This window comes from Melanerpes formicivorus, unplaced genomic scaffold, assembly GCF_026170545.1.
Source record: "Melanerpes formicivorus ecotype bairdi unplaced genomic scaffold, bMelFor1.0.p_v2 SCAF_3, whole genome shotgun sequence".
Lineage (NCBI taxonomy): Eukaryota > Metazoa > Chordata > Aves > Piciformes > Picidae > Melanerpes > Melanerpes formicivorus.
The window spans coordinates 32118550-32145673 of record NW_027142355.1 but is presented as its reverse complement, the minus strand read 5'-3'; the positions used below and the strand labels follow the sequence as shown (position 1 = coordinate 32145673).

At 41.8% G+C, this 27124-nt stretch overlaps 1 protein-coding gene and 1 long non-coding RNA gene across 2 annotated transcripts in view; one reads left to right on the top strand and one right to left on the bottom strand.

The window, feature by feature from the left end:
• The window catches only part of LOC137454550 (uncharacterized), a 259476-nt gene that overhangs the window by 22690 nt on the left and 209662 nt on the right, over nucleotides 1-27124 (top strand). The gene's annotated exons all lie outside the window — the stretch shown is intronic.
• THAP5 (THAP domain containing 5) lies at nucleotides 18022-27092 on the bottom strand. The gene is made up of 3 exons (XM_068170008.1): nucleotides 26893-27092; nucleotides 24038-24227; nucleotides 18022-19493 (listed from the first exon to the last, which is right to left on the bottom strand). The coding sequence occupies exons 1-3, from the start codon at nucleotides 26973-26975 to the stop codon at nucleotides 18525-18527; spliced, it is 1242 nt and encodes a 413-aa protein (XP_068026109.1). The 5' UTR covers nucleotides 26976-27092; the 3' UTR covers nucleotides 18022-18524.

Below are 27124 nucleotides of genomic sequence, written 5' to 3'. Positions count from 1 at the left end.
AGGTGTTTTGAACCAGCTTCTCCCCCCCCCCCCCCCGTCCTTGTTCTAATCCATCTGCCTTGCCAAAATTAGCCTGTGTACAGATACATGAAAATACTGGAATTCCCAAAGTGAATGCTAAGCTGAATCCACATGTCCAGCTGCTGAACTATGTCCCAGAAACACAAGGCTCTGGTGGGAAACAAGGAAATCTCCTTTGCAGAGACTGGCTGCTCACCCTGGTCATACCCTCACTCTGCTTTTGGGAGAACAAGCAGTTTGATATAACATTAACGTATCAAGTTATGGGCTAGAAGATATGTCTTTTTTTTTTTCAGCAGAAAAAGAACACAAAATGGCAAACAAAAGGAGGAGATGTGAGAACAGATGTGAAGCTTTTGTTGCATTTCCCCCTCTTAATTTATCCCCTATGTTTTTGGGCTTCATCAAAGGAAGGACATTAGAGTGTCCTTTAAGAGTCTAAGACCTTAGGAATAGTGTGGCCAGCAGGAGCAGGGAGGTCATAGTGCCCCTGTACTCTGCTCTGGTTAGGCCGCATCTTGAGTACTGTGTCCAGTTCTGGGCTCCTCAGTTTAAGAAGGACATTGAGACACTTGAGCGTGTCCAGAGAAGGGCAACAAGGCTGGGGAGAGGCCTTGAACACAAGCCCTATGAGGAGAGGCTGAGGGAGCTGGGATTGTTTAGCCTGGAGAAGAGGAGGCTCAGGGGTGACCTTATTGCCCTCTACAACTACCTGAAGGGTGGTTGTAGCCAGGAGGGAGTTGGCCTCTTCTCCCAGGCAACCAGCACCAGAACAAGGGGACACAGTCTCAAGCTGTGCCAGGGGAGGTTCAGACTCGAGGTGAGGAGGAAGTTCTTCACCGAGTGAGTCATTCGGCATTGGAATGGGTTGCCCAGGGAGGTGGTTGAGTCATCGACCCTGGAGGCGTTAAAGGGGAGATTGGACGTGGCACTTGGTGCCATGGTCTAGTCATGGGGTCTGTGGTGTCAGGTTGGACTCGATGATCCTCGAGGTCCTTTCCAACCTAAGTGATACTGTGATACTGTGATACCTCTGAGTGAGGAACTTACTTTTGGTAATTTGTAATATTGCTCAGGTTCCCTTTCTCTGGCAGCTTCCCAAGCAGAGCATGGGCAGACTGGGTAGAATAAGCTGGTCCCCATGCCTAAAATCTTCATCATGATACTATAGCTAAAGATCATTTATGTTGGTTTATCAATTTTATTTTTTATTACATAAGTTTCTAACAGTCAAGATTCTTCTGTCAAGAGCTCTACTTTACTCGATTGCTTGAAGTTTGTAAAAATGTAAACAAATTCATAGGTATTTTTTGCCCATGTATTTATAGAATCATAGAATGCACTGATGACCTTTAGAGGTTAAACCTCCCTGCTGAAAGCAGGAACATGTCCAACTAGATCAGGTTGTTCAGAGTCCCATCAAACCTGACCTTGAATGCCTCAAGGGATGAGACCTCCAACCCTTCCATGGGCAACCTGTTTCTGTGTTCCACCACACTTAAAGAACTTCTTCCTAATGTCCAATCTATGTCTCCTCTTCTTTAGTGTAAAACCATTGCTCCATGTCCGATTGCTACATGCCTTTGTAAATGGACCCTCTCCAGCTTCCTTGTAGGCCCCCTTCAGGTCTGGAAGGCCACTATAAGGTCTTCCCACAACCTTATCTTCTCCAGGCTGAATGATTCCAGTTCTCTCAGCCTGTCTTCATAGGAGACACGTTTCAGCCCTCTGGTCACTTTTATGTCTCTTCTCTTGACCTGCTCTCTAAGATCCATTTCATTCTTTTGTTGTTGGCCGCAGAGCTTGACACACTACTCCCAGTGAAGTATTCCCAAAATACAGCAGAGTGGCAGAATCACCCTTCTCAATCTGGTGGCCATGGTTTTTTGATGAAGCCCGGGATGCAATTTGCCTTCTGGGCTATAATTGCACATTGTTGGCTCATATCCATCTTTTTGTCTACCAGTACCCCGAGTCCTTTTCCTCAGGGCTGCTCTCTATTACATTCTCTTCCATCCTGTATTCATAATGGGGATTGTTTTGCTAGTCTGATGAGACTTTATGACAGTATGATGGGTTTAGGTCAGTGCACACAAACCTCTCTTCCCATATTGCAAGTCATGACAGTTCAAGACTGAACTTTTACTTCTGCAGAAGAGAAGGCTGTGTTTTATGGCTCCTTAACACAGCAGCTCCAGAATTATTGATGTCATGCACACTTATAAAGCAAGGTTATTTCTTCTCACTAAAAAGCATGGAAGACATGGTAAATGTCCACAGGTTTTGCCTTGCAAAAGTTTTGTCCATGTATTATCATGAAAAGTCCTATTGAAGTAATCCTTAAATGTACTTAACAATGCATTATTAATTATTATTAGTATCAAAGTCTGCAAAGTCCTTTCAGATGCTTTGCTTTTGAATAGTAATTATCATAAATTAATGTCAGAACATCAGATGATTGTAGCTGCTTAGGCCAAAGGTCCACTTAGCCTGACATTTTGCCTCCAACTGTGGTCATAGGTGCAAGAACATGGCAGGTGTACATAACACTTCTCTTCTACCCTCCTAGATGTATTTGCTTACTTAGTGAGTCTAAGCAGTAGAAAAGGTGCCCAGATGATGTCTTTCCAATTCATCATCAGTCTCTTGAGTTAAATAGACTGGTTGCACCCAGAGTGTCCTCTGGCCAAGTTCCATGAAAGTCCCTGATGTAAAAAGGTTCTACTCATTGCATGAAACACTACTACCCTTTGATTAGTTCAAACATTTATGATATATGGAAAGGAGTGCTCGCTCTGTAGAAATTTTATTTAAAAGTATTGGTGACCTTCTGTTTTCCTCCATAATATGTGTCTATGCATTTGGTTGCAATCTGTATTGATATCATGACATCTACAGGATTGAAACCTACTATACCTTTGTCAACCAGTCCACTATGCATCTGTGGTCAACATAACACCTGACCAGCTCCTGCATTTTAGGATGAGAAACAAATGACCCAGTTTAAAATCAAGTGTAAGGTTTGACCCACGTGGAAATAACCTGTGTGGCATATTACACCACCTAGAGCAGGTCTCCACTGGTGGTCTTCTCCCTTGTACAGATGACAACGGCTGGATCCCTCTCTGCCTTCTGCCTTGCAGGTGCTGCTGCCAGTAACTGCTGTGGCTGTTCAGGGAATGAGAAAACTTGGGTGCTGGAATTAATAGAAAAGCTTATAAAATGTTACAAACCACCCTCTTTCCAGGTGGATCACGCTGTAGATTTACAAGCTTTCATTTCAGAAAGTCATTGTGCTTTGACCAGGAGATTCAGATGCAAGAGGAAGTACTCAGCAGCCTGGGAAATTACAAAGCAAGCAGCAGACATCCTGGCACTCGCATGTTCTTCTGAAGGTAGCAGCTGCTCTAGTCTGATTAGCAGCTATGAAACTGTTTGTTTGTAAGCCAGACTGATAAATAATATGACTCTTTCAGTACCAAGTCTGCTGTTAGATAACAGAATGAAAATATAATTTTTACAGTGTTTCTTTTCTAGTTGTATAGCATGTGTGTTACTCTGAAAAAGCAAGGCCCTGCAATGCTGAAAAGTGCTATCTCAATGTGGTGCATATTATTTCAAAACTGTGAGGCAAAGAAATGAATTGGTTCAAACTATTGACTCAGACCAGAATGAGCTTGGGTCAGTTGGTCAAAAGGAGTCCTCATTTTCCCTTGATTCTGAAGTATATTGCTGGCCATCAGCAGTATCCAAACCTGGTTTTGTTCTACCTTTCCAGATAAAAGGGCTGCTTAACAGCATGTTTCATCTGCAGAGCAGAATTAACATGATCCTAGCTACTCTGGTTATCTAGGACTATTTAGGCAGCCTATGGGAGCTGGCAAAAGCTGAGCATGCTAAAGAGTGTTTCACCTAAGGTTTGGCACAAAAGAAATTTCATAAAGGGATAACACTAACTTCAAAGTTAAGCAAGTTGCATGAAAATTAAATCCCATTGAGTGTGACGACAGCTGGACATACCAAATAAGATTAGACAAAAATGCAGTAGTCAGAAGATTTAGCAAGTGGGCAATTCCTATTTAACCCTGGAAAGAATTTATGAGGTGGGGGAGAAAAGAATATTCCCCAGGTACCCTCATGATACAAATTTGATTTGCACTTAAATATCTATGGCAAAGAACAGAGGAAAACGCTGGAACATAAGTGAAAGTTTACACAAAGGGATGAGTTATCTGCAAGGCAATTTGTTCTCGGTGAAACCCAAAAAGGATCATATGTATTTCCTGAGGTTTTGCAAATTGTCATACCCCTGACCTGGTACAGATCCATTAATTTACTGGAAGTGAGAAGATCCTGCCTGCTTGTCATGCTTGAGTGTTACCATGCCTTGTGGATGAGCCTGGCAGCTGCTCACTTGGACACCATGTTGTGTTCCTGGTGGTGACATCTGTGGAGAGCTGCTCAAGCAGAAAGGCTCTTTGTGTGGAAAACAGTGTCTTTTTGGAGCCTACTAGGGGTGGCTCAGGCTGTCTAACAAGACAGTGTGCACATTATAACAGCCATGATGCTAAAATTAGAATTTCCCTTTAAAATCAAGTCTTCCAAGTTATTAATAGTTGCGAGTGTGTGACTCTATGGAATAATTGGAACAGCATATGAGAAATAAGGGGATTTATCAATGACAAGATCTTTCCCTCTCTTTCCATCATTTATGTTCTCCAGTACATTGCAGTCACTTCTGGCAAAGTACTGTGCTAATTAGCTTCAGTTTCCCTGGGGAAAGGTTCTGACAGTTTTTTGTCTTCCCCTGAGAATGTGCCTTCACACTTTTAATCATAATATGCTGATGCTGCCTCAAATCACATCAGTATCTCAAAATTCATAATAAAGCCTATAAAGTGGTAGTGGCAAGGGTGTTTTGCTTTGCTTTGGGTTTTTTTTGGTTGTTGTTTGTTTCATATATCTTGGCATTTTTACTTCTTAAGAAATAAACTTCAACCTATACATGGATATATGTCCAGATATACTTACAAATCATCTGCAGAGATTTTTGGTGATTGACTTCTGAGACTAAATTTGGAATGATGGGCAGATAAAGGTAAGATTTAGAGGCAACTGACAGCTCTGGGTTACGCTATCAGAAGTAGGAATGGCACTGTTTACTCCAAATTATATAAACTGATATTCAGGTCCTTTTTTTTTCCACTCTCTTTTGATAATTCTGTTTCAGGCACAGCCTGAAAACAAAGCAGAGCACTTAGTATGGGAGGATGACGCTGTTCCACTGCCACTGACTCAAAGGGATGTTCCTAGTTTTCCCTTGGAAATGGGATGTCTCTAATACCATTGTAACTTCAGAGATTCTGCTGCTCTCTTATTCACCAGCATTTCATTTTCTTTTCATTCTTTTTCTTGCTGAATAAGGGAATGAGAAGATTTAGAAAATAATTTTTTTGAATTGATTAATTATAAAGCAGCATCTTTGTGTTGTTAAAAATCAAAGGCATTGCTACTCATTCAGAGAAGCTGTGTCAAAGAATAGACCATATTTTCTTCTTGCATTTTTTTCCCTGAGGCTGTTGCATGGGAGTCACTCCATCAATTCTAATGGGTTTTACGTGATCATGATGCTGTCTGCTCCTGGCAGAGTCATGCTGTCTTAAAATCAAAATGACATTTCTGCAGCCTTAAAGTAGTAGAGATGGGACATGGCTGGAATCATTGCCATTCTTATGGCATGTTATTTTCTTTTTCCTTGATGATAAATTCTTACCAAAGCCAGAGGATATTAAAAGTCATTTGGAATTCTTCCACCAAAAATATACCAATTACTTGGTCTATACACTCTTGTGTGAATGCAAGCTTCTCTTTGTGCCAGTATTAAATTCAGAAATTGCAACTGAGAGCATTTGCATTTTGTTTTATACAGTGCTTGTCTGTAGAATAAGAGCATTTCAGCCGCTGTGGGCCATGCCAGTACCCAGGGACCCTGGCCTCTCGGAGAGTCCTTTTGGATCAGGGCTACAGTTGTGGGAGGGACAGAGCGGGTTTGAAGGGAAGTCACATTAAGTGATCTCCAGAGGCCTGGTAGAACCAACATTTCTGGTATTTTATGGTTTCCTGATTTGTGGCTAAGACACTAGACTGAGATTTTCTCCAGCTTTTCTGAGGACATCCACCTCTCTGCATAGTTTTAGATCTATAGAACAGGGGTGGTTAAATAATTTTTTCCCCCCTCCTGCTAGTTGATTCTTCTATTAAACTCATTACTGGGTGTGATTGCAGGGCGCATTACCCCTGAAATGTATGTCCTCTTCATTACAGCAACGAGAATGAAGCCAGTGGGCAGTTGTGCTGCCACTGTGATGATGGGTCATGGGAGATGAAATTTGGATCAAAGTTTGATACTTTGTGTTACTTTGGCCCTCACTCTCTTTCAAGCCACATTCAAAGTATTTTTATAGCATGTTTTATAGCCCCTTCAGGATCACGAGTTAGTTCCTTTTACATTTTTCATACTAGATTTATGTTTTGGCTCAAGTCTTAAATAAATGTTTTCAATTACAATGCTTTTAATTGGTTTTTAAAGTATTGTTTCCTTTTGCCTCAAACATTCAGAACAGAAATGTGATATGCATGGAGTAAAATCATCTGAATGTTTAGCATTAATGATTACATATGAGGAAAACATCACCCATCTAGGAGTTAAAACAAACAAACAAAGGAAAAGAGCAATAGCAACAAGCACGTTGCACATGTGACTGTGGAGCTGCTCTAAAAGGAAGCAGCTGGCAATAAGCCAATAACATAGTTTGTCAATGGTGCAACACTTGTGGGTTGTCTTTGCCAGGATTCCTGTTCTTGTAGAACTGCATTTTGCATATGATATTTGTGTTAGGTTACTGCTCTCGTTTCTTAGATAACTAAAATGTTTTCAGTCTGGCAGGGAAGGTTTGCATTTCTTCCATTAGGACCTATTTTACAATGCTTTCTTTTCAACAGCAAACACCAAACTTAGAGGAGTGTAAATATTTGTCTTCCACTGGGGTCGCTCTGAAACCCTTTGCCACAAGTACAGATCACAGCTGACTGGGAGGCAGCATCTGGCTCATCTTGACCTCATTGGGAATTTTGATGTGTGCAGGCTCTGATACATTTGCAGGCAGAAGAGAGAGTAACATTTTTCAGCTGAAGCACTGAATAAATTCAGACCAGATCTCTTGTTATTTCAGATCTGTGTAAGGCTTTCATTAGTATACTGCTTGAGTGCCTTGACACATCATATCAGGTGACAAAGGTACTCCCTCTCCTAGCATTTGCAGAGTCTTCCCAGCTCCACGGCTGTATAAATTGTGTTACCTTCTCTTAGCAACCATTGCTCTCCCTTTGAGGGGGCTAGTTACAGCAGCCAGCCGTGGCTGGGGTGGCTTCAGACATTGGCACATACCTCCAGCCCTGGCACAGTACTCCCTGTCTCTGGCCAAGCATCTCAGATCTTCTGAAAGTAAAAGTTTAGTGGCCAGATTTATACAGGGAGCATGATGTGTAACACTGAAATACCTTTTAAAATGCAACATTTAGTCTTTAACTTATTTTAAAGAATTATAAATACTTGAGGAAAGGGCAACTGTATGAAAAACTATGTTTGGCACTACCTAAATCTTACTCCAGCAAGGGACATGGGGAATGGACAGAAGAGATTTGTAGTCCTTATCTTGCATAAGGGAGATATTAAACATCCATGCATTAGGAACAGCAATGATAAGTTTCACACATCTGCCCATGACTCTGGTGCATCTTCATGTTGTTTGTGGGATCTAACACTGGGCTGTCTGCCTGAGCTGGGCTCAGGGAATTTCTTTCATAACATAATTGGGCTTTTGCTGTAAAGGACAGGAAATGGTCTGGGTGGTAGCAAGGCTGATCTAAATATTCAAAAGTTATGACTTTACTTTTGCTTCTTCACTCAGATTCTTTAAAAAATCACTATTCTTCTGGAAAGGAAAGTAAAATGAAAAGGCACTTAATGCTTTAATGTCCCTGCAGTTCTTAAATATTATTGGCTTCTGCTTTTTCTCCAGAGAGCTGCAGAAATATGGAGTGTTAGGCAGATGTCAATATTCATATCAAATTGGCCATTCCCAGCTACAGCTTGTCTGAAAGAGAACCTGTTTCTGTTTCAGAAGCTATCAATTTGCTCATTAGAATGTCATATAGGGAATTTCCCAGAAGGCTATTGATCCTGTCAAATGCTGGGCTAATGTTAAATAGTGATTTCAAACATTGCAGAGTGTTAGAGGCTGTCCTGCAGGACCTATTACTCTGATGCGTAACATTTCAATACTGCTTGGTGTTCCATTGCTAAGAATTGTTGTAGAATGAGTAAAATACATTTTTACCATAAATGCTGAGAAGTAAGACTGTGTTGGGGTTTTATGTTTAGAAGGAGAAGATCTTGTTTTAAATGCAAGCACAGTATCTTCCACGTTTTGCAGATGTGTGTGTGCCTTCTGATCAGCTCATACCACTTCAGCACTGTGCTCATATCAATGTACAACACTCACTGGATCACTTCACCTGCAACAAAACTGATGTTATACACCCACTCCCTCCATACATACCAAAAATGTGGACAAAGGTGAAAATTAATTTCAGATGTTCAATATATAGAATAAAATATCTGAAGTTATGTAAATAAAAAATTGCATAAATGTATGAAGGAAAATCTTTCAAAATGGATACTAGAAGAAGTAAATCAATGGCTTTAATGCAAAAGATGTGAAATGCAATTTCATTTGAATTCATGACTGATCTCATTATGGGGAATTACGCATTCAAAAGTTGTGAAATTAGTAATCTCAAATAAAACTGTGACTAAGCTCCTGTTTCTGTAGAGACTCTCAGATAAATGTCAGTCACTAATATATTTTTAATTAAAAATCTAATTGGGATTTGCAGTTGCTCCTACTTAATCTCCATAAATGAAATGTAGTTGGGTGCTTATTATATGGGGTTTTTTCTTTTATTCTTTCTTCTTGCAGCACTTCCTGCCCCAGTAAGTCTCAGGAGCTTGGTCTGTTGGTTCATTTTCCACTACACTAAGGAGGAAAAGCAGGATAAAAGCCAGCATCAGTCCCTGTTTTGCTTCTTTGTTGAGTCCTTGCTGGAGGCCTAAGTTGTTATTCAGTTCATAGACAATGCCATCCAAACCTTGAGTATTTGCCCTTCTCAAAGTAGGAAAATGCAGTGGTTGTGTACCAGGTGGGGAGGTGAGTCCACTGGAGATGAGTCTCCCCACTTTTTAGGGGACTCTACAGATGCTACACAGACAACTGACTTATGGAGAGGAGCTGTTGTGTTGCTTGTAAGGTATGGATTCCTTTCTACAGGTTTTGGTTAGGGCTTTGATTTAAAAAGAGGGTTTGCTCTTGTACTTACCTTTATTTAGTGGCAGCCATACATCAACTGCTCCCTGAAAACACCTGGTCAGTCTGCTGAAGCCTGCCCTTGGGAGGCTAATTCGTTGTTGTGTGTGTATTTATATTGTCAGTAGGCACTGAGACAATACAGGGCTGTTGCTGCATAATTGCCCTTGACCCAAAGCCATCTTTACACAATACAGGATTTCTCATCACATAAACCACTTCGTAAAGAGCTTTGATGTAAGTTTCATAGTATCTGCTGGTAAGTGTAAGATTTAAAGGGCTTGATGCATTTTCCATGCTGTAAAACTCTCTCTCATGCCCTTATTATCCCTCATCTCCAAACAGTAGCTATTCTGATAGTTGAGAGCTTCTGAAGCCTATTTGTATGTGGTCTTGTAGTCTATTAACTCAGACTCAGGTTCAGATTGCAGGTATTTATGATTTATAATGTACTTAACTGAGCAGACATGGCTGAAGAAGACCCTATTGTGGTGTTTGCTACTACTCCAAAGTGAAGTTATAGCACCCAGAAGGCTGTTTTCAGTCACCAGGGGCTATAGCATGTGAAATGTGTCTGACTTTAACTAGTTTATGCTACTCAGGAAGTGGTGCAGAGCTCTTTTGTTTGATGTACACCCTGTGAGGATGCTCTGCAGCTGTGAGAAATGTACTGAGGATGTACTCTGCCTAAGCTAGGCATGTGGAGAATCAGTTTTCCTACCTGATCAAATATGTTACAGAGATAGAGGTGTCTCAAAAGCTTCAGGAAAGAAAAAAAAAATGCAAAAAAGCTGTAATTACATAAATTAAACATCTGAGCAGAATCCCATCTACAGCTTTCAAAGGTCTTCTTCTTGTTATTGGGTGAACAGAAAATTAAGACAGAATTTGGAAAGATTACTGTGCCAAAGTCCTTTATATTAGCCTTTAGTCTTCCTATCTTGTACCTTTTGAAACACAAAGTATTTAGGTAACTTCAGGTATTTATAGTATATATAACTTACCTAAATCTGAAATATTTGTTGAGAGCATCCCACTGCCCGTAGTCAGTAGATCATAGTATCATAGTATCATTCAGGGTTGGAAGGGACCACAAGGATCATCTAGTTCCAACCCCCCTGCCATGGGCAGGGACACCCCACACTAGATCAGGCTGGACAGAGCCTCATCCAGCCTGGTCTTAAACACCCCCAGGGATGGGGCCTCGACCACTTCCCTGGACAACCCATTCCAGGGTCTCACCACTCTCATGGTGAAGAACTTCCTCCTCACATCCAGCCTGAATCTCCCCACCTCCAGCTTGATTCCATTCCCCCTAGTCCTATCACTACCTGAGATCCTGAGAAGTCCTTCCCCAGCCTTCCTGTAGGCCCCCTTCAGATACTGGAAGGCCACAATTAGGTCACCTGGGAGCCTTCTCTTCTGCAGACTGAACAGCCCCAACTCCTTCAGTCTGTCCTCACAGGAGAGGTGCTCCAGCCCTCTGATCATCCCTGTGGCCCTTCTCTGGACACGCTCCGGCACCTCCACATCCCTCTTGTAATAGGGGCTCCAGAACTGGACACAGTACTCCAGGTGGGGTCTCACCAGGGCTGAGTAGAGGGGGAGGATAAGTAGGTGTTTCCTGAATTAATTTCTTCTTCATATCAAGTATTGAGATGCACCTCAGAGTCAGGTGAAATGACTTCATTGAGAGGACTGTGATGGACTGGATGAACACCACTTTCTAGGTACCCAGAGAAGCTCCAATGCCTGGTCTCACCAGCCTTGAGGCTCATTTGGACCTCTGAAGCCAGCATTTACCTTGACAAAGCTCTCTTCATCATCTGGTTTTGCAATGCCACTCTTTTACAGCTCTGTTCCATTCTGTGGTAGTTTTAGGCTATGCCTTTAAAATTTAGCTGCAGATTTCGAGCAGAAAAATATAAACAAATCACTATTGGGTGTAAAAAGGAAAACAAAAGACTATTCCAAACAAATTCATTGGATAAATGCCTGGGATTAAAGGAGCTGTATCATAAGAATTTTTCACATTTCCCATTCCCATTCCTTTTCTTTTCTCTTCTGATCTTGGCTGTTTAGCTTCGTTTGAGAGAGAGAGAACGTGCTTCTGGCTGACCTTGGGATAAGTCTAACCTACTACCTTCTCTCTCAACTCCTCTCTCTTTTTTGGGACAGGGGAGCTTAGGGGGGGGGGGAATGGAACGGCTTCACAGGTCTTTTTGACCAGGGGGTTTTCATGTTGTTTGCTAATTGTAAATATCTGTATAATATTGTAACTACTGTATATTTTGTACATATTCATTGCATTCCATTGTAGAGTGTAGGTTTTGCTTGTTAAATACAGACTCATTTGCTTCTAACTGAGTTAGTTTGGGTAAAAGTTAATGCTGGGGGGAAACTTCAACCCGCCACACACTGATTCATAAAATCACATGGACGCTTCTGATCTGTACAGCAATGCCCTATTATCTGTTGTATTTTGAAACTAATACTGGAATAAGGAAGAAACTTGCTTGAAAGTGCAGGACTAGCATCCTCCTACTCTAACGTTGTTTGTATCATCTGAAAGTTTTGTATTCTCAGAGCACTTTGTCCCAAGACATTCTGAGTGTGGGTAATGTCGCATGTGAAGCTGTTGGGCACGTATCTTCCCAGTTTCAAACCCATGGCTGCGGTACTTGAATAGCAAACCAGACACCCTCGATGAAGGGTGTTATTAAACACTCACGCTGTTATCCTGATTAATATGCAAATAAGCAATGCTGAACAGTTTATGGGATTCAAACTTTAACCACTGACCCACTTCAGCAAATGAGGAATGCAATCATGCTCCGTTTAAGGACAGTGAATATATCTTTTGCCATTCGCTTGGGCAGAAGGTTCTTGAATTTCGTGTTTTATGCTCGGAATATAAATGAGTTTCTTCTTGTCTGAAGCTTTATTTCTGTAAGAGGGAATACAATTACTCATACTGTTTCGTTCAGCTGCTACCCTCATTTATTAAATGTCCATCTGAAGTACAAGGGGAAAAAAACCCTGCATATTTAATGTTTGCTTATGTTTGAAACACAGAATGAAAGAAAAAAAGCAAGGCGTCAGTCTAACTTCTACAGCGTGATCCAGTAGCGCCATCTGCTGCTTAGAGGGAGCACTACTATTTGAAATCTGGCCACTGCATAATCGTTTTCTATATAAATATATGATTTCCAAAAGCATCTGTACAGTTTAACCTTTTTGAAAGGATGTGACCCAGACTTCTACATTGCTTTTTTTTTTGCTTTCAGAAATGCCACGCAGAGTGTTGTTTGCAGGAAAAGCAGAAATTCAAACAGGGCCAAACTTTTTGCAGTGTACCCAGTAACATTTAACACTGCTGCTACTGGAAAAAAGCCCTTTGTTTAGAGGTCCTACTGCGTGTGGAAAATATCTTGGCACAAGCTCACATCTTCTCTGCAGCAGTAAATGGGCTGGTAAATTTGAGTGCCATTATGCTGATTTCAGTGAAGGACAAAATAAAGCACTGATATCCAGCAGGAATAAAATTCTAAAGCATTTCCAGAGATTCACTTGAGGTTGCAGAAATGCAAATTAGCCTGTGTTAGTAAATCATAAAATTCTCCTGTAAATGAGCAAAGAAAAATACATTTTTGTCCACCTCTTGTCTCATTTAAAAGTCATTAACAAGCATATAATCTGTGCCTTTCTCTTTCTCAGTGTCTTTTTTCTCTTGCCTGCGTGCTGGTAATTCAGAGCACATCACTGAGTTTTCCCTCTGGCTTTGAGCAGTGCATGGCATGTGGCATTTGCAAATGATGCTGCACTGGCAATGCAGAGATGCCTCACAGGAAGGCACTTTTGTCAGGCAGCAACTCTAAATGCCAAAGCAAACTCCTTCTTCCCATGTTCCTGAACATCTCTCACTACACACCATGCACAGGTGCCATTCTCCTCCAGCCTTACAACACAGCATGAGACTTCCCACTTATGGAGCTTACAGAAGAGGTGAAGGCCCAAGTCACTCACAGCTAATCTGAGTCTTAAGTCTTTCCTCAAGACTGCACACGTGGACCTTGTTTATTTCTGCCTGGGAAGTGATATTGTCAGCCTGGTGCTTTCACTGTCTCCTGGATTTGCTCAGAATGCAGGTGGGTCTTTCTCAGCCTGTCTTACCAAGTGGATAAAATCTCTCACAAAGCAGGCTCTGGGTGTCATTGCCCTACTGTCGTTAAAATGTTCCAAGCATCTAAGAGTAAAGAAATTTCAGCACTCACCTCAGTGAGCCTAGCAACTATGTAACCTGCTGCGTGGAGTCTACTACTGTTACTGACACCATTAGCTAACTACGTCTGCACGAATCCACAGTGTGAAGGCAAACCTTGCTGCTATGAGCCCTCATCTGGCGATTGATGGGCTCCGTGAGTGGTGCACCATTGCACTGCAACATGGAAGGGCTGTGCCTAGTGTTTTGCTGGGCAGCACTGTACACTGGCTGAGGAAACTCTGTAGTCAAGGCCAAGAAGGCCAGTGGCATCCTGGCCTGCATCAAGAATAGTGCATCCAGCAGGAACAAGGAGGTCATTCTGCCCCTGTACTCAGCACTGGTTAGGTCATACCTTGAGTACTGTGTCCAGTTCTGGGCCCCTCAATTTAAGAAGGACATTGAGACTCTTGAACATGTCCAGAGAAGGGCAACAAGACTGGTGAGAGGCCTCGAGCACAAGCTCTATGAGGAGAGGCTGAAGGAGCTGGGGTTGCTTAGCCTGGAGGAGGCTCAGGGGAGACCTTATTGCTGTCTACAACTACCTAAGGGGAGGTTGTATCCAGGAAGGGGTTGGTCTCTTCTCCCAGGCAATCAGCACCAGAACAAGAGGACACAGTCTCAAGTTGCCCCAGGGGAAGTTTAGGCTGGAAGTGAGGAGAAAGTTCTTCATAGAGAGAGTTGTTAGCCATTGGAACGGGCTGCCCAGGGAGGTGGTGGAGTCACCATCCCTGGAGGTGTTGAAGAGGGGATTGGACATGGCCCCTGGTTCCATGGTTTAGTAGTCTTGAGGTCTTGGGTGACAGGTTGGACTTGATGATCTCTGAGGTCTTTTCCAACCTTATTGATTCTATGATTAGTGGGGGGGAGGGAGGGCGGGGAATTGAGTTGTACACAAGGCAGTTTTGATGAAAATGTGATTAGGTATGAGGGAAACCAATCCATTATTCAAGAAGTTAGGAGATGGAGGGAAGTGTCAGTTTTAAAATGAAGTATACAACTTCAAGTTTACTGGCAAGGTCTTGGAACATAAAGGGTTCAAGTGTAAAGAACAAATAATTAGAACTTCAACTGTGGTAAAGGAGAATAAACAGACTTCAAGGACATCTAATGAGACATTTAGACTTCTAATAAATGCTTGTGAAGAATATAAGACTGCAGTCAATATTTGTACCACTGATGTGAGAAATGCCAGATACTTATCAGGCTGATAAAACCAAAAAATCCATTGCAGCTGGCACTGTATTCAGAATGAGGTAAATAAAACTTCACACTCCACCTCATTAAGAAGATGAAGAAAAGGAAAAATAAGCACCAGTTTGTTCTAGATGGAACTACACTACTTGTAGGTAAGCATAATAGAATTGGTGACCTTTAAATGGAGATCTAAGAGAAAGCCAAATGCCAAATTCCTGCAGTGTCCAGAGGACAGAGGGAAAAAAATACAGATCAGGAAGAAAATTAAGATAATAGCCCACAATCTGTTAAATCTGTAAAGTGTTGAAGTAATTAATTATACAAATAGAAACAGGCAATCAAAAGTATTAAAAAAAAAGATGAAAATGCAAAATTACTTAAAAATAAGTAAGAACATTTAAGTGGAATGAAGCCTGATACACTACAGAAGGAATCATGATTCAATGTGCCCCTACTCTGATGCTGGGTTAAGACTACACAAAGGCAGTTTCCACTGAATCTCAGGGAGTTAATACAGCACCTCCTAGAGCTCCTGAGTTTAGTGAAATAAAATTGTGTGCAAAGGCTGTTGAGCTTTATGGTCATGAAACACTGAAAACATGTACATGCAGCATCTAAGTGGTGTGTGCCAATTTCCAATCATGGTGCTTTTCCTTCCTCACAGTAATTAGCCTGAGTAATTCAGTGTCAGCATTCAATTGAAGCAAAGGATTTAGCTGTATTTTCCTGGAAGCAAGAAGAGCCAGTCATACTACTAAATACTTGTAAATAAACACAAAATGTGTCTGCCCAAAATATTTTATTGGAGTCAGTTTGCAACAGTCTGCAAAACACAATGTTGGTACTGGTCTACCTTTAACCAGCTTTGTGGAGTTTCATGAAGACTGGTCCTGAGAAAGGCTATATACAGAATCATCTTCTTTTCCAGACAGCCTCTGGTGTTGTTTTGGTGATGCTGTCCACTGCAGAAACCATGAACCTGGATGGGGGACACACCGAGATGGATGGAAACCCTATGATCTGACACAGAGAGCAACTTTACCGTTAAGGAAAACTCTAAATGTAAACCTAAAGTTGTAAAGCTCTACTTGAAAACACTGAGTTAATAAACTGTCATATTATTTAACATCTATTGTTAGACACCATTGCTTAAACAGCTTGAATACCCTGCTTGGTAAGAGAGTAGGGGTTACTTCAGGCAACAGTTAGGTAATAGGATCAGGCCAGAAGAGCTAATTGTAGGCCTAAATAATGACCTATTTGTCACAGAAAGCTGTGTGTAAAGAAAGACAGAGGGCCTGCTAAGTCCACCTATGCCCATTGGACTAAATCACCTTACAGCAGCAAAATTTGTGGAGTTCCTGGGTTTTTCTGCTATAGTTCCAAGAAATTCCATAGAAGAGTTAAATTAACCCTTTTCTTTTCTCCAGGTTGATACATAGCTATGTCACAAATTACATTCTCAATTTGAATACTGGAAACTATTAGTAAAGGTACAACTCTACCAGTAATTTAAATGCCACGTTAAACCACCTCAGTTTCTTCAGGAATAGAGCCTGGCTGCGGCAACAACTGTTTTAACTTGTGCCATGGCTGAGCTGTCATTGCCACCCAAGACCTACAACAGATTTTTGAACTGGGTGGTTAAGTCTTGAAATAATGTCAGTAGATTTGTGGAGACATCCATGAAATTTCTAGAATTGATATAGCATTTTGAAAATAACTTGGAAAGAACTCTTGCTTTATAAAAAACCCCAAAAAAGTACAAGTCAGAGAGGCCACCTGGACAACGGTCCCGAGATTGGACCTTGCATAGCAGCAGTTTCTAGAGGACACAGGACAACCCCTTAAAATTTCAATGCACTGTAATCAGATGGAAAAAAGTAACTGTCAAGAGTCCCTATTAATAATTCATCATACTATGACTGATCCTTATCTTCTCTAGCAATTTTCCTAAGCATATTCAGTGCTTAGTCTGAAAGAAGCAAAGTTCAGGGACAAAACAAGCCCAGTACAGTGGTTACTAATACACACTAACTTCTTACACCACTGTGCTTTAGGGGACCAACTTCTAGGCAGCTACTCCATAATTTCCAACAGTTACTGAAATTTGATTAGCTTGCAACTTACCTAGTTGGAGATTGTCATGGGTTAATGCCCATTCTGAAAACAGGGTGGAGGGCTTGCAAGTGCTTTGCCCTCCCTGCAGGGCATTTCTCCCTGGGAAACTGAAGTCTGTTCCACTCCCCCCTCCCTGCCCAGCTAGGGTATAAAGGGGAGGACACTGCTGCCCAGAGAGAGAGGTCAACTTGGTAATTAATGTTGCTTGATCCTCAATTCCTTGTTAGAAGAATCCCAGAACAGTTTAGAATTTGTCTGATAGAGAATGCAGGTAAGAGACTGCAAAGCATCCCATCTGCTCTAGTGGACTGGTGGTTGGGGACAATTTTGAATACAGAAAATACATCCACATGCCTCAAAGTAATCTAATCATTGTAGAATGGAATAGACTAGAACAGTTCAGTGGGAAGGGACCTACAACAATCTAGTCCAACTGCAAGGCACAATTGGACTAGATGATGTAAGTGCTAGTTCACTGGACTAGATTCTGCAATGAACTCTAGATCTAAGGGTAAGCAGAAAATATTTGAGCAGTTTAATGTCCCTCACAATAAATTGTCAGTATCCTTCCACTGTAGTGGCATGCTGTGCACTAGAACCAGTTAATAAAATCAGTAGGGATGAGTGGATTTCTAGTCTTGTAATTCCATTTCTTGAAGACCAAGAAAGAGAAAACTAATGAGCCAGATTCTGCAACTTTCACAGTTTTGTCTGCAAAACAGTTTTCTTCACTGTATTATTAAGGTCATATGCATTGCACACCTACAGACTATATGAGGACCAATGCTGAACTATTCAGCCCCCACTTGAATAGTTAAGAGCTTCTTTTACTACACAGCAAAACTATCACTGTTTTAAGATGTTTTATTTTCCATTTGAGCTGAATCATCATAAACCACTCCCCCTCCAAACACCACCACCCAAAAACCAGCCAACCAACCGAGATGGACCTCTTCACTCTACCAATATTGTTAAAGAATTTTGTTTGAAGCACCCTTCATTGCAGAAACAATTTTAATAAGGTCAAAGTGCACAAAAAGCTATCAGAACACTTACGGCCTCGGTGGCCATTGTGTACTGCATACTTCATTCTTCATTTCACAGAGAATTAGGACACTTTTTGTTTCCAAACAACAAATTTGTAACTGTCCATCCTGCATGCTTATTCTGTCCATTATACTGCTGCCCCAAATGCATGAGGTGCACCTTTTAGAGAGGCCGGCAGCTAGAAAGGTTTAACTTCTCTTTATGCATACAATTATATACTCTGTTTTCAAAACTTTAACAGGCTTCATTTTCTTTTACAGCTTTCTTGCAAGTCAGGTTTTATAGGCAATGTTCTAACCTAGCTTTGGTAGTGGTTGGTGTAACATTTTAAAGAAGAATTGTTTTTCACATAATTTACATCTGACATTTAAAACACTGTGACCAAAAGCAATGCTAATTTGTACAGACAGACAGAGGCTAAAAAGATATTTTAGAACAATCACTGTAAGCCTTTACTGGATCATAGTCACTTCAAGTGTTGTAAAGCAGTTTTCTACAACCTTCAGCTTTTCTTCAGAAAGCAGGTTTTCTTGCTTCAGTTGTCCAATGAGTGCTTCCAAGGATCTCAGCCTCCCCAATGTCTTTATCTCCTGCATTTCAAGCAGAGTGATTTTAGAGTGGAGCTTTGAAATTTTTTGCCAAAGGTGATCTCTATCTATGTCTTGTTTGCAGTATGAATGCTCAGTTTGTAATACTTCACTTCCACTATATGCATTCATGCACTCAGCGTTGTCAGTTTCTGTCTCCTCTGTGTCAAGAATCTCTTGCTTAACAGGCAGGAAAGAACTATTAACTATTTCAGGCTCTTCTGGACTCTCGACTGGCACAATGATAGCAATGACAGATTCTTCATTTCCACTGAACTGTTCAATAGTCTGTGTGACCGTACTCAGTAAAACTGTGTTTTCACTTGCTGGCTGTACTTCAACAGAACAGCCTACAACATGAGAGTTAGGATTTTCAATTGCATAGTCAGTAATTGAACCTAAAGTATTTTTCAGTTTCAGAGAGGAATTCAAGTAATCAGGGTCTGTAAATTGCAAGACTGTAGCTGTACAACCTACTGGATCCTCCACAGAAGTATGAACACTGGTAGCTTCCATGCTCTGGACTGCTGCTGCCATTAAAACAGGATTAGGTTGATGTACATGCAGGTTAGATGTATTATCAAGAATGATACTGTCTGCCTGGAAGTCTTCTCCATTTTGAAGTTGCAACTTTTGAATCTGTAAAGGTTTACTCAACGCAGTAGAGCAAACTACTTCTGCTTTTTCACCTAGGTTTTCTGCAATTACAGAACTTTTCTTTGGTATACAAGGCTCAAGTGACACAGATGCTTTCTCTGATTCCACACTTGAATTTGTTTCTTCTGGGTCTTCTCTCTTTACCTCTTGCACGGTGCTCTGGGAAGAGTCTTTTTCCTGAAGAGGGAAAAAAAAACAAACAACAAACAAAACCCACAAACCCAAACACCTTGTAATTAGCAAATCACTTGAACATAAAAAAACCTGGGCAAATCTCACTCTATAGCATGGTACTGTGTAACCACTCATTTAGACAAGCACCTTAAAAACTACACCAGACATGTGGAAACTCATGAAGTGGAGGATGGAGCACTGGAACAGGCTGCCCAAAGAGCTTTTGGAGTGTCCTTCTCTGGAGACACACAAAACTTGTCTGGACGTGTTCTGGTGTCCCCTGCTCTAGGACCTCCATGACAGGTCCCTTCTGAGTCCTACCATTCTGTGATTCCATAACTTTCCTTCAGATCCTAAATGTTAAAGCATGATTTTAAAGCTCTAAAGTACTTTTTTACTTTTCCAAACTCTAAGGAACTTCACTGATTTATGTGAGTCATCATAATTTTAAAACACCTTGAAGAGAAATGGCTTGACAGATCTGTTTGGCACAGACTGACTAGCACCTCCTATTACTATTTGAAACACCTGTGTTAAATACATGTGTATTAAATATGCACAGTATAAGATTTTTTGCATTAAAGCTGCAAGAAAATTGCTTTGGCCAGTTATGTCATGTGCCCAATAAAGAGAATTTAGTAACAAAAAAGATTATGAACACAAGCCTGCAAAACAGTGAAATGTCTTTGTGCATTTACACACAGGCACAATTTTAAACAAGGAATTAAAGAGAACAAGCTGCAGAACTTTCACTCACGCTAGGCTTGTGGACTGAAAAACAAAACCAAAATACCCCAGACTAAACCAAACAGAACAAGGATCAGCTTTAGCTTTGCTAAGTAAACATGGGCCAGGCAAATGAAAAAGCAGAAAGATAATTTTGAAGTGAATGTTCATAAAAGCATGCATGTAGTCTGAAGTATTCTCAATACATTATACTTTGTCATTTGATTTTATAGGAAGATTCAACATTAAGACTGAAGAATGCATACAAATATAGAATGAATGCATTTGGTTCATAGTATCATAGTATCATTCAGGGTTGAAAGGGACCACAAGGATCATCTAGTTCCAACCCCCCTGCCATGGGCAGGGACACCCCACACTAGATCAGGCTGGCCAGAGCCTCATCCAGCCTGCTCTTAAACACCTCCAGGGATGGGGCCTCGACCACTTCCCTGGACAACCCATTCCAGGGTTTCACCACTCTCATGGTGAAGAACCTCCTCCTCACATCCAGCCTGAATCTCCCCACCTCCAGCTTCATTCCATTCCCCCTAGTCCTATCACTACCTGAGATCCTGAGAAGTCCCTCCCCAGCCTTCCTGTAGGCCCCCTTCAGATACTGGAAGGCCACAATTAGGTCACCTGGGAGCCTTCTCTTCTCCAGACTGAACAGCCCCAACTCCTTCAGTCTGTCCTCATAGGAGAGGTGCTCCAGCCCTCTGCTCATCCTTGTGGCCCTTCTCTGGACACGTTCCAGCACCTCCACATCCCTCTTGTAATAGGGGCTCCAGAACTGGACACAGTACTCCAGGTTACCTCTTATCTTTTTAAAGGTGGTACTTAACATCACATCAATCTTAGGAATTTTGAGAGAATGGATATTTGCCCCTCTCTGCTGTACTAGCAGCTCAAAAAGGACTTCTCAGCTTAAAAATTCTACCTAGACAAATCGCTTATTAAATAAATTTGGGAACCATGTCCCAGATGCTTGCCTATCAAAACTGCCATTAAGGTTTAAGGAAAAGCACTGAAACACCTCTCTGAATAGAACTGCTGGAAGATACTCATTTGCATTGAAAAGCTGCTTTTTCCATCTTTTTCTGCCCTTCTAAACAAAAATGCTTGCAAACTAATGTAGAATGGTTAGTGATATAACTAATGTAGAATGGTTAGTGATATTCAAATGCTGGCTACTAACATTGCTCATGAGACACAGACATTTCTCATTAGAAGAAAATATAATTAAATAATTTAAACATTTCTGGGAAGATATCCTTCACTTGTTTCATAATACTTAAAGCAAGATCATGAAGAACAGTACACAAGTATGGCAGCTCTTCCCTCTCTTTGCTGCTCTCAGTTTTCCAAACCAAGAGGTTGCAGGCAAGTGTTAGAAAGCAGATTGGGACTTTAGGCTCTTGTTCCTCTACATTAACTTAGGAATACAGTAAGAAGGGCTTTTCCCCCAGGGTAACAACAGCTCTTTACCATGTCTTTCTGGCTATTTGGTCTGTGAAGAAATCTTGGTTTTGTGGTAACTACAGAACCAGTGGCCAAGTCAATGGATATGGTTCATTTGCTGAGGTGGTCATTAACAAGGTTATGTGTAGATGTTTAGAAAAGTGCAGTTAAAAGAGTGAGGTCAAAGAAAATAATGCCAGAGAGATAAGTGAGACAGTGTTACAGATACCAAGAACTGACACCTGTCTTTCAATAGCAGGGAAGTTATGGACACATTGAAAGGAAGCATGGAATATGCTTATTCTATTCTTCTATATATTCTTTTCCTAAACTGGATAAATTTATCCAAGACTTCCCGTACATATCACTGATGTAAATATAATAAAGCCATTGTCATGTTCTTGGCAGTAACACTGCTGCGCCAGGGGAGGTTCAGGTTGGATGTTAGGAAGAAGTTCTATACAGAAAGAGTGATTGCCCATTAGAATGGGCTGCCTGGGGAGGTGGTGGAGTCGCCGTCATTGAAGGTGTTCAGAAGGAGACTTGCTGGGGTGCTTGGTGCCATGGGTTAGCTGTTTGGGTGGGTTGGATTGGTTGATGGGTTGGACATGATGATCTTGAAGGTCTCTTCCAACCTGGTTTGGTTTATTCTAATAAAGGTTTATTCTAATAAAATGTTTATTCCATGACTCTACCATCCATCTTTAACTGTACCATGACTGAGATACAAAGCCTACATTTCTGAGGTCTCAGGTGTTAGAGAGGTTATAGACAGGAAAGAGAAATGGGTTGTTTGAAACTAATACATTCCAAACCAGTATTTATGTACAGTTAATAAAAGGCCCTGAAGGAACACCGGACTATTAATTAAGAATAATTGCACAGGAAAAAAATATTTAGAATCATAGTATTCTCATAGGCAGTATATATAGAGAGAGTGATTGCAGATTGGAATGGGCTACCTGGGAAGGTGGTGGAGTCACCATCATTGGAGGTGTTCAGGAAGAGACTTGATGGGGTGCTTGGTGCCATGGGTTAGTTGTTTAGGTGGGTTGGATTGGTTGATGGGTTGGACACGATGATCTTGAAGGTCTCTTGCAACCTGGTCTGTTCTATTCTATTCTATTCTATTCTATTCTATTCTATTCTATTCTATTCTATTCTATTCTAATTTTTCTTTGGGAAATTTCCCACAGGAAATGCCTCTGTATTTTCCAATTAAAAAAAAAAAAAAAAAGAAAATGAACCTCCAGTCAAAGTACAGGAAGTTGTTCCTTTACACTATGGAATCACCTATCAATTTTGTGTCCTTCCTGTTGACAAAATATTTTGATGGATGGGAATTCCGTTTAAAAAATGAAATACAAATATATTACAGGTAAGTGGAACATCTGTATGACATAAATAGCTGTTAGCTTTGTACTGCAATAAATAGAATAAACCAGGTTGGAAGAGACCTTCAAGAACATCACGTCCAACCTATCATCCAACACCACCTAATCAACTAAACCCATGCAACCAAGCACCCTGGCAAGTCTCCTCCTGAACACCTCCAGTGATGGTGACTCCACCACCTCCCCAGGCAGCCCATTCCAATGGGCAATCACTCTCTCTGTGTAAAACTTCCTCCTAACCTCCAGCCTAAACCTCCCCTGGTGCAGCCTGAGACTGTGTCCTCTTATTCTGGTACTGGTTGCCTGGGAGAAGAGACCAACCTCTGCCTGTCTACAACCTCCCTTCAGGTACTTGTAGACAGCAATAAGGTCACCCCTGAGTCTCCTCTTCTCCAGGCTAAGCAATCCCAGCTCCCTCAGCCTCTCCTCATAAGGCTTGTGTTCCAAGCCCCTCACCAACTTTGTTGCCCTTCTCTGGACACACTCCAGCAAGTCGACATCCTTCCTAAACTGGGGGGCCCAGAACTGGACACAGGACTCAAGGTGCAGCCTAACCAGTGCAGTGTACAGGGGCAGAATGACCTCCCTGCTCCTGCTGGCCACACTGTTCCTGATGCAGGCCAGGATGCCATTGGCCCTCTTGGCCACCTGGGCACACTGCAGGCTCAACCATCAACCATCACCCCCAGGTCCCTCTCTGCCTGGCTGCTCTCCAGCCACTCTGACCCCAGCCTGTAGCACTGCATGGGGTTGTTGTGGCCAATGTGCAGAACCTGGCACTTGGCTGTGTTAAATCTCATGCCATTGGACTCTGCCCATCTGTCCAGCCTGTCGAGGTCTCTCTGCAGAGCCTCTCTACCCTCCAGCAGATCAACTCCTGCCCCCAGCTTGGTGTCGTCCGCAAATTGACTGATGATGGACTCAATGCCCTCATTAAATACATTATGCCCTCATAAAATACATTACCTCATCATCTGGGGAGGCGAAAATGGTTGGTACAGCTGTGTGTTTCAAGTACCGTATACCCCATCGCACGTCAAGGGAATCGGGGGTAAAATGATCACTGCAGAGGAGCTGGTGCTTGCTTGGAGTCCAGGCATCCCGTTTCATATTCCGCAACCATTTCTCAAGTCTCTCTTTATCATGAAGTGGAAACCTTTTTTTTTTAAAAAACAGTTGAAAAAAACACACAAAAACACAAACAAAACTTTTATTTCTATTTCAGTTTCTTTCTTCTTTTTAAGTAAAGAGTATCTCGCTGCTCCTTGCAAGGCAGTCTTTCCTTACAAAAGGATTAAATCCTTTGAAAATGTTTTAAACATGGAATGTTAAGCAGGATGTCACTGAGTGGTTGACTGTGTTCTGTGTTACAGCAGTAAAGATTTTTTACAGTGTTGATGGCCCATATAATATTGTGTCGTCCATAGATGACTTTTCAACCATCTTTCTTTTCAAGGGCTTTTAAACTCATTGTCTCTCTTTTTGTTGACTAAAAATGACATCAAACACAACAAAGTGGAGCAATTTGAAATGTATTTTTGGGGGTGGGTGGGTCAATTTCTGTCAGTCAGGAAGGGAGAGGACACTGTTTGAAGAGAAAGCTGATCGTCTTTATGTTGTTCTTATGTACAGATATTGCAACAAAGCTAATAATTCCCACCCAAGCAAAGGACTGCATTTTTCCAGTCACTGTGCAGTCTTTGGGTAATACAATCTCTGCTTCAGAGAACTGAACTCCAAACTCTTTCAAGCAAGTGAAACAATAAGGGAGGGACGTGGAGCTGCTGGAGCTGGTCCTGTGGAGGCCATGAAGATAATCGGAGGGCTGGAGAACCTCCCCTATGGGGACAGGCTGGGAGTTCAGCCTGCAGAAAAGGAGACTCCAGGGAGACCTTATAGAGGCTTCCAGTATCTGAAGGGGGCTACAAGAAAGGTGGGAAGGGACTTTTTGTAGTGAGAGGGAATGAACTGAAGCTTGAGGAGGATAGACTTAGACTGGAGATTAGGAGGAAATTCTTGACAGTGAGGGTGGGGAGACACTGGAACAGGCTGCCCAGGGAGGACATGAAAGTGTGACTGCAGTGAGGACACCTCCCTGGAGGTGCTCAAGAGGGGACTGGATGTGGCACTTGAAGCCATGGTTTAGTTAGTCATGAGGTGTTGTGTGATAAGTTGGACTGGATGATCTCTGAGGTCTTTTCCAACCTTATTGATTGTAAGTTACAATGTTTTACAGAGAAATCCTAACCTGCTTCAGAAGGTATAAACATCCATAAGGATAAAAAAAATAACAAAAATCAACTGATTTGGAAAAGATAGGCAAATGGTTGGATAAATTACATAGGAAAGTGAAATACATTAAAAGAAAGTGGGTGAAGATTTGTAATTTACTTAACGAATTGCAATACACAAATAGAAGGTAAATTAAAGGTGCATTATGATGGATGCACAGTCAAGCAGTTATGGTAATGGCAACATGAACATCCAGACCTCTCCTGGCTCTCATCTCTTACCAGATAGAAATCACAGTATTTTGTAACGACACTTACAGATTTCTCTGGTGCCTATCAAGTTTCTTTCAACTCTAACATATAACAGCATATACATAAACCACAACTTCAATTCTGAGCACTGTTAAATAACTACTGATAATAATATTCCTTAGAATCATGAACAATAATAATTTTTAATAAAAGAAAATCCATGCATTTGTGTGTATGAAACTTAAACAGACATAGTCATGTGGTAATTAAACCCGACCTGATCATATTATATCATATCATATCAACCTGGTTGATCCTATGATTCTATATCTGTAGGATGTAAAAAGTATTAGCTGTTGGCAGTAGGATGGCCAACAAAAAACACAGAATCACATAATGTTAGGGTCTGGAAGGGACCTTGAAAGGTCATCTAGTCCAATCCCGCCTGCCAGAGCAGGATCACCTATACCAGATCACACAGGAACACATCCAGGTGGGTCTTGAATATCTTCAGAAAGGGAGTCACTCCACAACTGCAAACGTTGGTATTTTGAGAGAAAGATACTCAAGATTCCCAGGATAAATGTTCACGTGCACCCCTTTTCCAATCTTTAAGAGTTGTTGCCATTTCACTTTTGAGGTTACCGAGGAAACAGAACAACCTTTATTTGGCTCTGAGTGTCTACAAGAATTCAAAGAACAATTGCGGTAAGAAAAATAAGCTCTTGAGGACAGGTTAGAGGTTCAGTCTTTTCAAATCCACTTAGACTGTGTATGCCCAGTTGCAGCATTACATATATTGAGCAACAGAACTTAGTTTGGGATGTTACCACACAACATTTACGCCAGCTACGACTAGGTCACAGATGGGGCTCAGACCCAAAAACACAGAGCAGCAGGGGTAAGCGGTGCTACTTAGCTCGAATAGCTAAACAGCCTCGTGATTAGAGGCGCAAATTTATTGTTTTAGTCGACTCTCCGTGGCTTTCACTCTATAAATCCTCTGCAACTATTCAAGACCCCTTCGACCCCTGCACCTCTCCTCCCTAAGCAAACACCGTCCGTTTTCGGTCGGCTACGTGTGTGATTACATACTCATCCTGTCGACAGTTTTGCCTACACCTTCCCATCTGCCCCAGAGATCAGAGTGTTATTTCCCTCCTACCTCTTGGGGACAAGTTCAAAAGCGAATACCAGCTCCTAAAGTTAGTTTCTCGCTCATTTATCCCCTCCCCCACTCCGGCTCCCCAGGGGCCGCTGCGGGCCTCGCCTCATTTGGGATTTGGCCTATCTGATATTTGCCGTCTCCAGTGTGAACCCTCATTCCCAGACACTCACGGATAGAAGCTCAGCTTGCGCTGGTCTCTGGCGCTTTGTCCCCCACGGTTCTTGCAGCAGGACGCAGCGCAGTACCGCGGCATGGCGGAGAAAACCGGCCCAGGTGCAGGGCGGAACCATCCGCACAGCGGCACGGGCCGCGGGGGGCGGCAGTCACGGGAACAACTTCAGCTCCCACCACCCCCGGCGTCAGAGGAAGGAACTCCGCCCAACGGCGGCAGCTACGGCCCTC

What these genes read in the sequence shown, in the direction of transcription:
- THAP5 (XM_068170008.1), bottom strand. Translation starts at nt 26,975, where the DNA reads ATGCCGCGGTACTGCGCTGCGTCCTGCTGCAAGAACCGTGGGGGACAA. An exon ending in CGCAAGCTGAGCTTCTATCC is followed by an intron (nt 24,228 to 26,892) that starts GTGAGTGTCTGG and finishes TAAAAAAAAAAG; the next exon opens with GTTTCCACTTCATGATAAAG. An exon ending in TCGCCTCCCCAGATGATGAG is followed by an intron (nt 19,494 to 24,037) that starts GTAATGTATTTT and finishes TTCCCTCTTCAG; the next exon opens with GAAAAAGACTCTTCCCAGAG.